This window comes from Bicyclus anynana, chromosome 17 (assembly GCF_947172395.1).
Source record: "Bicyclus anynana chromosome 17, ilBicAnyn1.1, whole genome shotgun sequence".
Classification (NCBI taxonomy): Eukaryota; Metazoa; Arthropoda; class Insecta; order Lepidoptera; family Nymphalidae; genus Bicyclus; species Bicyclus anynana.
Window position 1 is genome coordinate 3,075,370 of NC_069099.1, and position 16,413 is coordinate 3,091,782.

General features: G+C 35.3%; 1 protein-coding gene across 2 annotated transcripts; it reads left to right on the top strand.

The window, feature by feature from the left end:
* The first annotated feature begins 450 nt into the window (after positions 1 to 450).
* Positions 451 to 15,759, top strand: LOC112046822 (E3 ubiquitin-protein ligase RNF115). 2 transcript variants are annotated; one of them, XM_024083631.2, is made up of 8 exons: positions 451 to 667; positions 2,454 to 2,606; positions 3,982 to 4,037; positions 4,730 to 5,022; positions 5,508 to 5,669; positions 7,132 to 7,422; positions 8,341 to 8,373; positions 9,206 to 15,759. In XM_024083631.2, exons 1-8 carry the CDS (start codon positions 584 to 586, stop codon positions 9,457 to 9,459), a joined length of 1,326 nt encoding a protein of 441 aa, XP_023939399.2. In that variant the 5' UTR covers positions 451 to 583; the 3' UTR covers positions 9,460 to 15,759. The 2 variants fall into 2 exon arrangements, with proteins under 2 accessions (XP_023939399.2, XP_052742598.1); XM_052886638.1 differs by lacking the exon at positions 451 to 667 and having other exon boundaries at positions 2,505 to 2,630.
* Positions 15,760 to 16,413: the final 654 nt, after the last annotated feature.

Genomic DNA, 16,413 nt, shown 5'->3' on the forward strand with positions numbered 1-16,413 from the left:
GTTTGGCTGTTTCGTCAAAAGAATAGATTCTTTTTATAAATTGTTTTTATTAAAAATTTGATAAAATTAAGGTTTAATAATATACTTTAATACTTTCAAATGAAACGTTACTCCATCTTTTACTAAACTACAAGTTTTTGGCCGTTTTTATGCCATTTAACTACACAAACCGGCATTTTTAGGGAGCTCTTTACACGACGAAAACGATTACATCAATGAAACATCGATTCTGTAGCAACAGTTTTTATAAACGCGTTAGATCATAGATTTTTGATCTTTGCCAGAGGGGTAACGGTTAGCGAGCCAAGTCCAGTTATTAATGGTCTAAGCCCGTAACTTTAGCCGTTTGCGCCCGTAACTTAACAAAATTATATAATCTGTGATAAAAGTCATATGCATGTCACATGTATTACATGTTCTTTGAGTCTGTGTTTCTTTTTGTAATCTGTATTATTAAAAAAAAACCAAGCATGTCTTAAAAAAATGGCGAATGATAAATTTTTGTTCATTGATTGAAAGCGCAGTCCCTGTGTCATTTTATTTATTATACATTTCTTGGAGTGATAGTGAATAAATAATAAGGATGGCTGATTCTTTGGTAGAGCGAAGACCACCTCCGCGATTCTTTTGCCATACGTGTCTTGTGGAATTCCTAGATGCTGAACAGGTAAAAATCAATAGTATAGTTATTATTGCCACACATTTTCCCCTAAATTCTCCGTAATCGTGACCTGTGATGCAGTTTCAAGGTCATGCCTTATCAACTGCGTATGCTGGCTGTACGTACCGGCTGGCTTAAGACGTATATCATCCTAATTGCCTTTTAAATTGGTTTTTCTTGACTACCAACCGGTAGGAAATCCCAATTTAGGCTTACATTTATGACGTATATTGTAAGAAAAATGGAAACCTATGAAACTGGCGTATGTTTATCAATGTGAATAGCCAATTACATCATCCCAACAATAAAAATGTATTTATACATCAATAATGTACTTTGTACAGGTAGAAAATAAAAAATATTGGGCAGAAGTGATACTAATTTATTATAGCAATTTTTGAACAGCCAAAACAATAGCTATTGTTTTGGCTGATCAAAAATTGATAGAATAATAATGGTATTTATTACAATAAAAAATGCTTAAAGTGATTTCTGTTATAGTTTTTAAAATTAAAACAAAAAAAACACCATAAATGTTTACCTTAAAATGAGAGGAGTGAAGGAAAAACATTGTGAGGAAAACTGCATGCCAGAGAATTTTCTTAATTATCTGCGTGTGTGAAGTCTGCCAATCTGACTATTGGCCTAACCCCACATTAAAACAATAGCTATAACCATTTTTCATTATAGTAGAATCTGTTTATTATGACCAACCACTTGATATGAAGTAATTACACAACAAAGTTTGGTTTTCATAACCATAACAAAATCAGATATTATGACTTTGTTGTAGTTTTACAGTGACATGTAGAATATTCTGACCTCTTATTAATAAATTTTGTGCATTTAGAATATTATCTTCGGCAGTGTTTGTGAATTTGGCATGTGGCTTGTTCAGTTTTGAGTAATTGCCAGTTGAATGTCACACATTGTTTTTAGCTTAATCCTATGTACAAAACTGTCATCTCAGTGTTGGAAAGCATTTAGGATTGAGGAGAAAGGTGCAATAACATGCACATTAGAAAGTGAAGAATCAATCTCATTTAATATGCGATGTTTCTCTATTAAGATAATATGTATTTACCTAAAAAATTCAAGTTGTTTTTTTTTAAACAAAAATTCTTTTTTGATATTCACTGACTATGATGTTTTGTGAATTTCCGTTAATGTATTTATAAAGAGTTTCCACTAGTAAATTTATCTATATAATGACACTACTTATACTTTGTAGACAACAAAATAAAATGAAATATGATATAGCTGATGCTGCACGGCTCCACCCGCATGGTTCTCATAAAAACAGGAACAAGGGCATAATATATACCCTATAGCCTTCCTCGATAAATTTTTCAAATCAGAGTAGTAGTTCCTGAGATTATTGTGTTCAAGTAAACAAACAAACTCTTCAGCTTTATAATATTAGTATAGATTTCAAGTTAAACAATATCCATACAAAGTTTTTTATATTATACTAGCAAAGGCCAAGGGAATACAGAAATGAAAAATTATCTATGACACTCACAACTAATGTGGCTTTCCATTGGTAAAAGAGATTTTTAAAATCAATTTATCAGTTACATATTACCCCCTCCCAAACTTTACCTCTTTTAAGAAAAATAAAAAGAAATTTTATTCAATAACTGAAGTATTACATACAAGTTGCAAGGACCTTGCACTAGGTGGAAACTTGTATTACTGGGTTCTCTCAACCATCAAGACAGATAATTTAGTTATAACTAATAACTTTATATGTATTATTTTTTATAATATAGATTGTATATACCTTTTTCAGGAATACATATGCCCCTATTGTGAGGGTGGTTTCATAGAGCAGCTGGAGGGTGGCACTGAGGGTGTGGTGCCAGTGCCCAGTGACAACTACAGTGACGCTGACATGAGCAACATTGAGGACATGGGACTGGACGATTCTGATGATTTGAATAGAGTAAAATAACTTTGTATTATAAGGGTTAGCACATACAGCATATACAGGTTACGCTCTACTTGATAGCTGTGAAATGCTGGAATGCATTGCATTACAAAGCTAAAAGTTCAAATTTCTACAACAACTAAATAATAACTTGAAGTTTTTGTCATGATACATTTAATTTTGTTAGTAAGTTTATATTAAAAAAAATATGTGATAAGTAAAGTCGCAAACTTAAAATTAGTGTAGATTTGCTTTTTTTTTTTATTTTTATATGTAAATAAATATAATTAAATTGTAGGATACTTTTATAATGCATTGCATTGCTGTATGGTGATTTTGACAGAGTGTTGTATTGAAAATAGGGGAGACGTAATAAACTTCCACAATTCTTTTGTAGAAGTTTATTATGACCAATGAATAATTGATTTATTTACTAGTGGACACTGATGACTGTGGCATTGTTTCACAAATTCACGTTTTTTTGGAATAAAAAGTTAACTTATGCCAGGTTCTAAATTAATAAATACAGTAAATTAATTAGTAGGTCAATCTATTTTAAATTTCAGCTGCATCATTCTGTAGTTGCAGTGTGAAAAAATGTTAAATGTTAATATTAAAAAAAAGACAATTAAATAAATAAAACAAAAATTTAGTGTGATACTATATTTATAATTAAAACTTATCTAATGTTAATGACAAGCCCACAGAAATATGATCAAAAATCCTTTGTTCCACTCCTAGACCTGAGCAAAAAAATTATATGGTATTATTAAATTTTCATGCAAATTAACAAAATAAATCAGTTATTCATTGTTGTAGTTCAACAAGTAGTTGAACAATTATAAATTTCTGATAATAACTTAATTGTACCTATCTTATCTATTTAGTTTCCATAATTGATTCATACTGTTTGTGGTTTTATTTTGTCATACTTTATATACATTATAAAGGACAATAGCTATCTAATCATGAAACTTATTGAAACCCAGGCCATACAGACTTCCAGTTATGGGAATCGAACCCACTGCCAAGGAAATAGAAGGCTCACTACCACTGTGCCACTTGGTCATCAAATAATAGTTGCTGTAATTATTCAATTCACAATAACAAAGCTGTTATAGCGAAAAGCTGTAAAAAACACCTTAAAAAGCTTTTGCTTAACTGTTGGATCAAGAGTCGAATACAGAAGGCAGTGATTCTTGAGACGGCGCGTATTGTGAGGGGGTTCCTCACTCTGGAGCCCTGACCCCATTACTTGGGCATTGAAATGTCCCACAGTGGGAGAGTTGATTTTTATTTTTATAATTATTTATTAGTGTTTTGTATTTGCATTGTAATATGTTTGACAACTGAAACAGTCAAACATATTAATGAACCATATTATTTTCAGAGCAATCCACCAATGTTAAATGACCTAGCATTTCTAATGACTGGCAGACAAATACGGTAAATTATTTTTCTATTCCTTCAACTAAGACTCATATTTCAGAATCTACTCAGTGTTTTTTTCTCCCACACAATAGACCTGGCACCATTAAGCCAAGACAACAACACAATAATATGTCCAGAGTGAAATACATATTGTAGACCAATAGCTAAGGAGTGGCCCCAACTCTTTATTTCCATGGCAATAAATGAGAGAGCGATATTTTCGACTCCAGTCGACATTTGTCTTTACCTCATCTCAAGATATGTTGTGGTGTGGTCTTAGGCCTACATTAGAGTGGTAGCAAATTGTCTGTTATTTGAACAAAATGAATATAAATTTTAATAGCTGTGATAAAAGAATAGCAATAGTAACTAAATTCCAAATTTTTTGAACCAATTTTAATGCAGCATTCAGAGGCATATAAGATCTTAAACATTATAAGCTACATTTTATCGAGATTGGGCAAAAGGAATACATAAAAAAAACAAACGACGAAAAATCCTATAATCATAATCATCAAAAGTAATTAGAACTCACAGTTATCTCCCTTGGTTATCTCAAAAACTGACTGCAGTATTGATTAATGCTATAATAATTTTTTTTATTGCATAAGTATGACATAAGTTAAATGTAATAATGTTATGTGTGTGATTTTCATTTTCTTTTTTCAGTGTAGGTCCCAAAATAATTCTTTCTTATTTTTTTTTAGTACTGCACTTTCAAGCAATCCAGCAGTGACAACTTCGAACAGTGCATCCAATGGCACATCTACAGTGCCAGCTAGCACTGCAAGTACTGGTGTCAGTACGGCCACTGGTAACACAGGAACCACCACCAGCACTGCTAACAGTAACCCACAACGACCGTTCCACAATAGCCCGACAATTATGGAAGAGTTGCTGTGGATGATCAGTGGTGGGAGGCCCCCCCCTGGGGCCATGACGGCCGGATCACCCTTCGTGCTTGTTGGGACTCCAGGGGATTATGTTTTTGGTGGTGAAGGTGAGAAATTTATTTTATTTTTAAAAGACTACAAAATAAAGGTGGAGGTTCTCAATTTTATGCGTATTTTTTTTTTTTTTGAAAATTCTTTTTTGTTTGAAAGAGATTGATTATACTTCGAGATTGGTTCTATTTGATTTTCATAAAAATCGGTTCAGTAATTTTGTGTTCAAATGAACATAAAGAAATTGCTCGCACTGTGGTGCTTTCCTTCACTATGTTAGGACACTAAAAACAGAAAAATAAAATCTTTTTAACAAATGAATTGGGCCGACTTCAAAATCACACAAATAAACTAAAAAGCGAAAAATAACATCGTATGTGCTACCTTCAGATCACTTTGAACCCAGGACCTCCGTTTTGTAAATCCACCGCACATACCACTGCGCCACGGAGGCCGTCAAAAAGCATTATGTAATTAAACCATAAAGGCGGATTTATATTACTGTTAGTATACCTATTTCTTTAAAAAAATAATGTTGCAGGTCTGGACGCCGTGGTGACGCAGCTGCTGGGGCAGCTGGAGCACACGGGCCCGCCGCCGATGCCGCGCGAGCGGCTGGCGGCGCTGCCGACGCAGACCGTGAGCGCGGAGCAGGCCGCCGCCAACACCGCGTGCTCCGTGTGCTGGGAGAACTTCCAGCTGGGTACGCTCATGCCGTTTCCTCTCAGACTAATTACATAAAGACTTGTGTCGCATTTCATTCATAAACAAAATTGTCCGTCATTTTTCGAGGATAACGAGCTTGGATTAGGTTATATATCTTATACTAGCCGACGCCCGCGACTTCGTCCGCGTGAATCTCGATGTAAACTTTCAACTACCCTACCCTATCCTACCTCTATCCTACCCCTACCCTACCCTACCCCTAGCCTACTTTTCTGGTTGATTTTTTACACCTTGTGTCCGAAAAACCCAAATATCTTACGGAACCCCATTTTTTTTCGAAATAAAATTTAGCCTATGTTAGTTGTGGAAAACATTTCACCATTCGAAAGCTACATTATGTAGCTTTCGAATGGTGAAATGTTTTCGGTCCAGTAGTTTTTGAGCCTATTCATTACAATCAAACAAACAAACAAACATACAAACAAAGTTTTCCTCTTTATAATATTTGTATAGACTAAACTAGAAGTTGTTGACCGTTTTTTTACACCATTCAACTACACAAAAAGGTATTTTTACGGAGCTCTTTAATCGACGAACACAATTACAACTATAAAACATCGATTCTATAGCGACAGTTTTTATAATCGCATTAGATCGTTGAACATATACTTTGACGGAAAAGTAACGTCTAGCGAAGCAGGTCCTTATGTAATTAGTCTGAGCGTCTGCTATAGCTTGACGAATTCGTTTGTAACACTCCCTGCAACCTGTCTAGATAAATATTAATCTATTTTGTATTTTTTAGCCCTATTTAGCAGGATTATTGTGTATTTAGTCATCATTAACAACCCATATTCGGCTCACTGTTGAACAAGAGTCTCTTCTCGGAATGAAGAGTAGGGCCTTAGTCCACCACGCTGGCCAAACGCGTATTGGCAGACTTAAGAACATACATGCATATCATGCAGGTTTCCTCACTATGTTTTTCACTTTTTCAGTGAGTCATATCACACGTCTCAAACAGTTACTCTTTAGTAACTGTTTGAGATATGTGATATTTAATTTCTTAAAATGCACATATTTAAAAGTTGGAGGTGCATGCCCCGCACCGGATTCGAACCAACTTAATCCAAATCGAAGGTAGAGGTCATGTCCACTAGGCTATCACGTGTATTTAGTACCATATAATACCTAACTAAAAGGTACACTTTCATGCTTGCAGCCGGGTACATCGATTTATGACATCAAAAAAATACTCTAGAAATAAGTGACCATAGAAAAATAATTGACCATAGAAAAATAACTGACCATAGAAAAATAAGTGGCCATAGAGAAATAGGTGGTGCGGTTTTTCATTTTACTCCTAACAAGTTATCCGGCTTCCATCTTAGATTGCATCATCACTTACCATCAGGTGAGATTGTACTCAAGGAGTAACTTGTTAAGAATAAAAAAAAAAATAAGTGACGTCATACCATACGAACCCTAATCTATTTCAGATGAGAAAGTGTCCCGACTGGAGTGCGAACACATATTCCACCAGGCGTGCATAACTCCGTGGCTAGAGCTACACGCTACATGCCCGGTGTGTCGGCGCTCGCTACTGCCGCCGGACGCTCCGGCCGCGCCGGTCGCGCCCACGACCACCGCGCCCACGACCACTGCGCCTACGACCACCGCGTCCACGACCACCGCGCCGGCGACCACTGCGCCTCCGCCCACCGGCGCCACGTCCTCCACGACCACCACCTTCAGAGCGCCCACCTTAGAACCACATCACATCCGATTACGTAAGTAACATCTGCCATCCATACATGTCTCTCTGTATTAGTACCAGCTTAGTATTAAAAATGCTGGGATTCAAAAAATCTTTGACATGGAGCATAAATAGTGTGATTCTATCTACACATACTATAAAATCCTTTGTTTGTTCGTGAAAAGCTCGAAAATTATAAATTACGAATTTTCATGCAGTTTTCATGATAGATAGATTGATTTGTTGTGGACCAACTGCACATGCTATTAAGTACCTTCAAGCAATTTGCTAATAGCTGTCGCAGCTGATTGCACAAAAGTGATGAAATGAAAAACATTTTGCAAAGGTGTTTGTTGGGAAATTTGGCAGTTAAAACTTCCCCAGCAGAAACTTCATATATTTTCTTTTTTTTTTATTCTTTACAAGTTAGCCCTTGACTACAATCTCACCTGATGGTAAGTTATGATGCAATCTAAGATGGCAGCGGGCCAATTTTTTAGGAGGAGGAAGAAAATCCACAACCCCTTTCGGTTTCAACACTACATAGTACCGAAATGCCAAATTCGCTTGGCGGTACGTCTTTGTCGGTAGGGTAGTAACAAGCCACGGCCGAAGCCTCCCATCAGTCAAGTATCTTCTTCTTCCAGGGCCTTTTTCGCATTTGGCCACTAAGAGTTGGCTGCTCCATGTATATGTGGCTTTAGAATCATCTATGGTATAGTTAAAAAAAAAAGAATTTCCAAAATCGGTCCATAAATGACGGAATTATCGCTGGACATACATAAAAAAAAAACATACATACAGCCGAACGTAGAACCTCCTCCTTTTTGGAAGTCGGTTAATAATAATACAACGATACTTTACACCGCTTTCTGGTGAACGAAGTCGCGTGTATACTATTACTATTTATTTTAATGTTTTCAATCTAAGTAATGCTCTATTTGTATTGCAGGTACTCCACTATCAAGTCTTTTTGTAAATACAAGTAAGTATGTCTTTATTAAATAATAATCTATCTTTATTAAATAACTAGCGGACTCGCTCAAGCTTCGCTTTGACTTATTAATTTATTTATTTGCACTTCTTCCCTATCCCTACCTTACACTACCATACTCCTACCCCTACCCCTACCCTACCCCTACCCTACCCCTACCCTACCGCTACCCTACCCCTACCCTATCCCTATACCATACCCCTACCCTACCACTACCCTATCCTAGGATTTAGGGGTTTGAAAAATAGATGTTGGCCGATTCTCAGACCAACTGAATATGCACAAAAAATTTCATCAAAATCGGTCGAGCCGTTTCGGAGGAGTTCAAGTTCGAACACCGCGACACGAGAATTTTATATATTAGATAATACTGTCAATATATTACTACATACATAGACATACTCTTCTGGGACTAGAAGAATTACAACTGAATAAATAAATAAATAAAAAAGTGTATTTGGTTATTAAACACATAACAATCTTATCCCCAAAGTAAGAATTATTGTTATATATTGTTCAATATTATATGAGTAAGTAGGTGCTATGCACTAAGATAGCTGACTTCATCTTAATTATACATTTATGTACAACTTATAAATACTTATTATACAAAAGCACTCATCACAAAATATCAAAAACGACTTGACTTACAAAGTTGAAATTTGGTAGGGAGGTAGTTTATAGTTGTTTATAGTTTGTATTAAAGCCGGATTAAGGAGGAATGATTATGATAATGATGATGATGAGACATCCACGGCCATGGATGCAGAAATCCATTGTTCCACGCGACTGTCACACTAAACTGTAAACATTTTATTTCCAGCACCACACATTGTGATACAACGTCGCGCGGGCGGCATGCCGACTTTCATACGAAGGATCTCCTCGCAGACTTGGGACTCATTGAACGACACCAGTCCATCGGGCTCAATATCTCCCGCTTCATCTGTGACTGCAGGCGGCGTGTGGGCCTTGCCGAACCGTACCACCAACTCAACTGGATCAACCAACTCCTCAACCTCCTTCAACTCCAACGACAGAGATCGACAGTACAACACTGACATGGACTGCGATTAGAAATACCATAACCACGGGATCTACATAGTGATGGTGAAAATGTAAAAATAAAGTGCAAGTGTATATAGTGGACGCAATGGTTGTTCAGTGAAGTGAAGTGACGTAACTGATTAATAAAGACAAGTGTTTTCACGTGAGACATTCAAGTGTGACCATTGTGTAAGTTAGGGTGGGAACATACTTTTAAAAATTGGTATTGTAAACAATTGAGTCAAATATTAAATGCTCTTATTATGAAAATAATCACTATGATATGGGACGGTTTCACTACCTTCAGACGTCATCATGTCAAATTGTATATATTTAGATATTATTCTCATGTGTTCAGTGGACAAACTATGAGCTGTGGTGTTGTAGGAAAATGGAATGCCCATCCCCGGCCCAGGCCTTCTATAAGTGTTCATTTACTCTAGCAGCACGTTGCCAACGGTGGCAGTCGACGGCAACAGCAACTGCTACAGACGACTTTACTGCTGTTAACTGTAGCAGTGGCTGCTTGTGTAAATGAACCCTAACACAACTACGCTTACTTTGGGGCTGTGTTGTCCAAATATATTTATTTATATAAAACAATGGCTGGGGAGGGAAAATGGGATAAACTGCTAAGGACAGAAAACTGCCTGGCTAATAAAAAAATAAATGCTCTTAGTGTTGGTTATCATTTTATCAATATAATATAAATGTTGTACAATCTCCATCGTGCCTCCTCCATCTACTCGACACTGGCGAGATAAACAGTGCCAGTTGGCACAAATGAAAGCCATAAAGAAGAATTGAATTGAATTGAATTAAATGTTGTATGCCGTTGGTTTGAGTGAAGTTTTAAGAGTATGTTTCCACTCGTATTCCTTATAATACTGACATATTAGTAATATAGTTCCAGTTATATAGGGTGATTTTAAAAATGCCAGCAAACTCTGAATAACTTGTTTTAATAACTATTAATATTCCATAATATCTTGTAATTGAAGTGTTTATTTTGTTAGAAAAAATATATTTATTTTATTTAAAGCTCAAGTCTTTTATGAATTAATTTGCTAATAGCCCATTTTCCTTGATCTCTATTTTGGACAGCCTTTGCAATTAAAGTAAATAGAATATAATGCACAAATTATTGAAATCTTTAATAAAATGGATATTATTATTATGTTTTGTATCTTGGAAAACTTTCTTCAGTGTTGATTAATCAACTAAAAACAATTATATCTGCCATTTAATATGTTAAAATGCCTAATTCATAATATTTAATAAATATTATATTTCATATACAGAGGTAAGAATTGATTTTTTGTATGTTATAATTAAAACACTGATTTTAAAAATTCTATCACCATTACATCTTCACTGAGTAATGCAGGCTATATTTTATCCCCGTATTACCTTGGGACCCGCCCAACTCTTGAGATGGTTCGTTGTGAGCCTTATGTGAGCGAAATTAATGACGTCATCAGTGACGTGGTCACAACGACCGTAGAACGTGGACATGTAAAACAGCTACAGGAGTATTTTGAACATTCTGATCGCTTAGTAGATTGTAGCCTGTTTTCTCTCAATACTCATTCTCTTGCGGCTGTAAAAACCAAATGAAAATCTGTTTGTCTGTATACAGCCAATATGTATATATTCTTTGACATTTTGCATTCTGTTCGCCGATTCTCTTTTCGAAAACAAAAAAAATATATGGGATTGACAGATGACAGATCCGATCAAAAACTTGATCACGTGACTTGTTGATAGCCCATACGTTATTTAATTTTCGAAGCGTTTTCTATTATAGAAAGAATCTACGTTCCACGTAGCTACAGGCCCTCGTCTGTTTATGAGTGACGTAATTCCTCAATAATTCCACCGATATGAGTATGCAGGCACTTTTCTAAACACCCTGTACGTATACCAATTTAAAAGTTGTGTGCCTTTTATTTGTATTGCAATTGTAAATTGTTAAAAATGGAATATATAGTCATTGATGTAATATTTTTAATGTATAGTCTTGGGCAGTTTATTTAACAGCCGTTAATAATGGACTATCTATCTATAAAGTGTTGGAATAAGAGCCTGCAATAACCAGATCTACCTAATTTTATAAAGGCTGAAATATTGTCAGCTTATTCTCCTACTATAGGTAAGTACAGAAGCTATAGCTTGGCAACTTCGTTCGTAACACTCCCGATGGTCCGCGCAGGCTGGGGGGCGTGTAGCGATGAATGAAAAACCCACTACTGATGCACCTCACTTCCACGCATGCACGATATCACCCGCGCAGTCTTTCCCCCGTCGCCCGCATTAATCAACGAACTTGCCAGACTTGACAGTTATGGAGCCACAGTCCAGTGGCGCTAACAAGCGACCAATATCGTGAATAGAAATAGATAAAGCTCAATCAATGAAAGAGATGGGATTGGTACAATTCCGACGCATTTGGACGAAATTGTTGTCTATATTTTTTCGTTACTGGTCGCATGTTAGCACTTCTTGTGGTTTGGGAGGGTAGCAGGACCCTCAACCGACCATAAAGCGTATTTTGTTATATTTTCCACGGCAAAATATAAGTAATCATGTCGCTTAGCTTCGCAACAAGCCTTAAAAAGTGCGGGGAAGTGACGTGCATCAGTCGTAGGTTATTCATTCATCGCTACATGCCCCCCGGCCCGCGCGCAACATCGGCAGTGTTACGAACGAAGTTTCCATGCCAAACCATTCTTAATATGGCACGATACTTGTAGGAGCATGGGTTGACAAGTTCAGCTGTCATGCAATGTGGTACAAGTATGTGTGGCTATCGCAGGCTTTCTTTCTATGTAGAAAATTGTTAACCAATAAAGTGACAACAGGCTTAAAAAGGGACCCAGGTCCGTAAAGTCGGTTATTAAAAAAGGCAAGTTATAGATAGATAGATTATTGTAAATGGCAATAAGTTGTGTATAAATAGTTTTGATGGTGTTTATTTAAATGTACTATTTTTGTTTATAGAAAATGAGCATTATTTAAGATGCTGTTCACACTGAAAGAAGTACAAAGTAAAGTATAAAGCCACGGAAGCACACATTATTATAAATACATATTATGATTAGACTAATAAAAAGTTCTTATATAGGTTCACTGTATAATTTTGACTCCACCAAAAGCTTCTTGTTGATTATTCATTTAGTGTGAACAGTGCCGAAGGACTTCTGTCTAGCTCTGTGGTCCTGGTAGATATAATATACGACTATAAAATTTATTGTGTACATATATAGATATAGATTAATAAATATTATTTTATTTGCGGTCACATCCTCTCTGGTCTCCTATACTAGTGAAATGACACTAAGGCCTAGTTCGGACTACTTTAGTATTTTAGTCGAGTACGAACGATTTTTGGGCGGTAAATCCAAAAGCTGTTCGTACTCGACTAAAATGTGTAGAAACCGAAAGGGGTGTGGATTTTGATTCTCTCCTAACAAGTTAGCCCGCTTCCATCTTAGACTGCATCATCACTTACCATCAGGTGAAATTGTAGTCAAGGGCTAACTTGTATAGAATAAAAAAAAAATACTGAAGTAGTCTGTACGGCTTATATGAGCTCCCCCTTTTCCTGCCCACAGTATTTTTTTTTGTTTATTGTTTATTATTTTATTTCAAAGGTCTTAAAGGCATACGCTCACTTACAATTTTTAGTTGGCCGACTAAATCGCAGAGTATACTAGCAGGTATAGCGATATATGTTATTATATGGACAGCGATCTCATAAGAATCCTGATTCCCTTTCGATTATGTACAATTAAAAGTTGGTCAACTAAATGTAAACGTTTGCAATTCGATAGTCGACCAAATTAAGTGAGCTGGTGCTCTAAGTCCTTTGAAATAAAATAATAAACAAGAACCAAAAAATTACTGTGTATGGTTAAACTTTACCTGTTTAGTAGTTCCATAATTTAGAGTCTACAGTCTACAGGTCATATTTTTAAAATGGATTATGAATAAAGAATTAAATCTATATTTATTTACTTTAAACTGAAATAGACCTCATCATTACTGTTTAAAGTTCACTTTACTTTGAAGAAAATTGGGGTTTAAATCTTAATCCATGTTAAAAATATGACCTGTAGAGTCTACTCTAAATTATTGAAATTCTAAAAATGAGTCTGACGACACTGGCCTCTATAGTTTGGAGCGAAAACACCATTTGTATTTCCTTGATAACAAGACTTCCATTGTATCCACCTTTTGAAGGATGTTGTCCATAGATTAATTAGTCTCACAGACGCTTGTTGAAAAACATTTAAGTTATACCTATTAATCGTTTATAGACCTACCTACTATACTTGCTTATTTTACCTATGCATAATAATAATCATTTTAGTTTAATTTTCTTTTATTTTGTTTTTGTTTTGTTTAAATAAATATACATGTACGCTTAATATACTGTATATTTTGTAAATATCCTAGATGTAGAAAGTTATAGCAGATTACTGTTTTATGAAAAAAATACCTAGGGTACCATTTTATCGACCGACATAGAAAATCGGCTAAATGGATATGAAATTAAATAGGTATAACATGAAAGTTGCTTGCTATAGTTAAAAACTATTGGCGACTAACAAAATATTTGTAATGTGACCTGCTATGCTATTTTGTAACGATGTTTTTATAACTCGCAAGTGCGAGTTTCGAAATCACCTCTATATCTCTCTGTTTAACACGATACTACAGAATGAGAAAGATAGCGGTGAATTCAAAACTCGCACTTGCGAGTTGTACAAAACATCGTTAGAGAATATTGCCATATTCACATTTCACGCATTATGCTTGTGTGTTGCAGTGTAAAGACGTGACGGCACACAGACAAATGCATTGTGTGAATGTATAAGTGCCAGCTAATTGCTAAAGCTAATTTGATTTGATTAATTGACGTCGAATGTTATACATATTTTCAAAAAGTAGATTTTAATTTCATGTTAAGACACCACTACATATCTCGCAAAGACAAAATGATTTATTTTCGACCAATAGCGTCGAACTAGAACGAAAAAAAGATATTTCCGGTTCGGCCGCTATTGGTTGATTATGTCTTTTTCTCTTCGTGAGATATGTCGTGCGTATCTTACGCCAGCCACACACAGGTCAAGTATGCCGTCAAGTCAACCGCGCGCTTGTGGGCTGTGAAAAAAAATATAACGAAACCATTTCCATAATCATTATGCAATATTTGTTTACCACTGTATCATATCTGCCGCAAAGCAGTATCGTTATTTTGAGCTTAAAGCTATAATTACATTGATTACTTAGACAATATTTAACATTTAATTCTGATTCGTTTCCGTCATAAAAATCATATAACACTTTAATTTTTCCAGTCCATCTAACGCAATATGAAATTAGGCTGTCAATATAAGAAGAACGGTCGGTTTCAGTATATACTTTCTCGTATAAAAATTGTTATAAAGTACCTAATTGTACTGTAGCACAATACATAATAGGTAAGAATTTTTTACCTACATGTTAATAAGTACCATCGACAAATTTATATAACATCATCTTTGATAGGAACCTCATCACAATAAATTATTATTATTTATCTAAGTATGTTGTTAAAAATAATGTTATACTTATCTTATTCTGTTCGCTAAGGAAAATAATGATTTCCTTAATATTAGCTAAGTCAATTTTATGGTCTCTTAACTTCATTTGCGTACCACATAACGCAGTTTATTTATTTTCTACACAAAAATAAATACAGTAGGTACCCAGTTGGTACAGACCTTTAATCCAACTTGGCAACATTTGTCGCGCAACATGTTGGAAGCAACACGTAACTTTTCTTGATTGTATGAACTATGAAAGTAAACATAGGTTGCGCAAAGGTGCCAAGCAAGCCACACATTATGACTTGAGCTGGCCTATTCGCTAACTTGAGGATTTTAAAAATCCAAAACCATCGTGCTTATTTGGCATTATTACATTGCTGCTTCTCTGATTGATTTTACATAATATTTTACACAATAATCTCTAATGAATATCAAATAAGCTCAATATATATTTTTTTAAACAACAATTTAGTAAATACCCCAGCTTGGAATCTTGTGGACAGTATAAAAGAGTGTCTAAAATCTAAACTAATAGCCGTGTTATTAAGCAACATTGCCATACAAATGTTGAGCATCAAAAGTTGCCTAGTGTATATAAAGCTTTACAGTAGTGTTGCGCTAGGTTCTGAGGTAACACGTGGGATAAATTGTATAAAGCCGATGTTTATATATGAAAATGTAAATTACATTAAATTTAAAGTTTTCGAAATAAAACGAAAAATGTTTTAACATTTGTGTTGATACTTTATTTTTAATTATTCCCTAAATAGCTGTTTTAGAATTAAATTCTCTATATCACATGATGGTAAGTGACAAGGTTATAAAAAATAATTTATCCTGAATTATAACTTGGTCTTTCTATAGTTTCATGACTGCTTTAAGAAACTTCGATTTCTTTACTGTCCCTTGTAAACTTTCTTGTACGCTGTACGAAATTTTATGAGAATGTAGACATGATTGAATTAACATAATGAATATTAATTTAAATAAAACATAAAAAAAGCAGTCCGAAGTCGACTAACGGGTTAGACGATTAATCTAACAACCCGGGTCACCAGGTGTACAGAATTAGTCAGAAGTCGGTGGTACTGACCCACCACACGGCGCCGATGCGCCGCACGTGTCCACGCATCTGCTTATTTAATAGCTTCTACCTGCGAGGTGCAACGTCTTAAAGCCACTGACCGCCTGGTACTCACCATCATGAACCCATACATTATATGGGAATGAAAAGTGGAATTATTGAACCATCTGCTTCAATTGAATGATTTTTAGTTTTATCTACGATGTTTACAAATGAATATTAAAAGTAACAGTAGATTACAGTAGTTATTCTATTTTTGGAAGTGTTAGGCTTTGGTTGTAAATGTAAGTTGTATGACGATGA

Excerpts from the sequence above, each read along its gene's own strand:
- LOC112046822 (XM_024083631.2), top strand. The coding sequence starts at position 584 with ATGGCTGATTCTTTGGTAGAGCGAAGACCACCTCCGCGATTCTTTTGC. Across the intron at positions 668-2,453 it reads AATTCCTAGATGCTGAACAG|GAATACATATGCCCCTATTG; the intron begins GTAAAAATCAAT and ends TACCTTTTTCAG. Across the intron at positions 5,670-7,131 it reads CTGGGAGAACTTCCAGCTGG|ATGAGAAAGTGTCCCGACTG; the intron begins GTACGCTCATGC and ends AATCTATTTCAG.